At 49.9% G+C, this 1,721-nt stretch overlaps 1 protein-coding gene across 2 annotated transcripts in view; it reads right to left on the reverse strand.

The window, feature by feature from the left end:
• SUMO3 (small ubiquitin like modifier 3) overlaps nucleotides 1-1,223 on the reverse strand; it is a 6,392-nt gene extending 5,169 nt beyond the window's left edge. The window contains exon 1 of one of the 2 annotated variants that reach the window (XM_072418616.1): nucleotides 1,039-1,223. In XM_072418616.1, coding sequence (XP_072274717.1) covers nucleotides 1,039-1,059 — 21 coding nt within the window. In that variant the 5' untranslated portion in view covers nucleotides 1,060-1,223. Of the gene's footprint in view, nucleotides 1-665; nucleotides 793-1,038 lie in introns of those variants that run through there. The other variant, XM_072418617.1, reaches the window with a different exon arrangement.
• Nucleotides 1,224-1,721: the final 498 nt, after the last annotated feature.

Raw genomic sequence — 1,721 nt, forward strand, 5'->3', positions numbered from 1 at the left:
CCATCTATAGTGTGATATTGTGTGAATGTAGCATTGGACTTCTCATCAATAGTGTGATATTGTGTGAATGTATCATTGGACCTCCAATCTATGGTGTGATATTGTGTGAATGTAGCATTAGACCCCCCATCTATAGTGTGAATGTAGCATTGGACCTCCCATCTATGGTGTGATATTGTGTGAATGTAGCATTGGACCCCCCCCCCATCTATAGTGTGAATGCAGCATTGGAGTTCAGTGAAAGTGCAGTGATTGAGGTCACCACGCTAAACAGCAAGCAAAGCAAACTCTGAACCAATCAAATGTCTCCTATGAATTCTGGAAAGTTCTTAGGACCAATGGGGTATCATTGGGTAGTTAATCATCCAATCAGCGTCACCCAAGCATACACAAGCTGCAAACACATCGGAATATTACACTGCAGTAATCACTTCCCAGGATGGGAGATATACAAGGAGGTGACCAGAGGTGGACACACAGCTATTCATCTCTATGCAAAGTGGATTGTATACATGTGAGGTTCCCCAATCTGAGATATTTATACAATATTGGGGATTCTCATCCTTACATTACAGTAAAATAAATTAGATGGTAATGCTGTGATGATCCCAGTACAATCCCGGCTCCCCCCGTGTACCCCGGTGTATTATAGCGCATGCATATACCATGGAGCGGTGTGCCGTGGCAGCTCTCAGTCACACGTGCGGAGGTGAAGCCGGCTTTGGCGCGCAATGTCCCGGGCCTGAGGTAAATCTGGGTATGAATCACACACTTGGGCCTCCCCTTCTTCTCACCGACCCTCCCTCTCCTAGCACCGGTTCCTCCCCATTTTCTCCCGGCCTGAATCTCCGTTATTTCTAGCAGTAGGCCTCTCAGCCCCCCTTCCTTTGTCGGTGTTTGTTTTTCTTAGCCAGGACCGAGCGGCCTTAGGCCTAGTGGCGGCCTCGCTGCCCCCACACTTACAACTCCAATCACTTCTCGGCGTTATCATGAGGCGCATAACCGCACATTAGCGATGCCCTCCTGCAGCAGCCTTACCTTGGGCTTTTCCTCAGACATGGTGCCGTCTCTCCCGCTCTTTTTCTCTCCGTTGGGTTTTTCTCTCTCTCTCGCTTATCTCGTGCGCGCGCGTCACCCCCACATTATAACTCGACGCAATTGGTTGTGCCAAGTCACGTGGACAGAGCGCGTGCACGAGGCGCGTGCACATACGATATTCCCCTCCCCTTGCGCGCGTTTTTTCCTGAAATCCCAGGCCCCACCCGCTTATTCTTGAAGCGGGAGCGCGCGTATAAAGAGATGGGGGGAAGGGAACAGGAAGTAGCTCTTGTGTAATATGAAGCGATGGGGGATGGGGAGATGTCCTTGTGGGGAGGGGGATGGGACAAAGGAAAGCAGGGTCCCTCGTGGGGTTCCCTTGTGGTCCTAAAAATCTGGGGGTGATGATGGCCGGGAATTCTCGGTCACGTGACGTGCAGTGACGCACTGGGTTAGGTGAATGGGCGCCATTATTCTGAGAGGAATGCTGTGTGAATGTTGGGGGTGAGACTCATGTGTGGCCCCTTTATGATGATTATGGAGCAGTCAGGCTTTATGTTATGGAATGATCTCTCACTTCCTGTCATAGTCTCAGCTCTAAGGAATCCTCAGCTACAATCTAATATCTCCATACACATTCTCCTCTATAATAACACCGCATATATCCCAGCATGGGGTCACAC

Source organism: Pyxicephalus adspersus, chromosome 7 (assembly GCF_032062135.1).
Source record: "Pyxicephalus adspersus chromosome 7, UCB_Pads_2.0, whole genome shotgun sequence".
Taxonomy (NCBI): domain Eukaryota; kingdom Metazoa; phylum Chordata; class Amphibia; order Anura; family Pyxicephalidae; genus Pyxicephalus; species Pyxicephalus adspersus.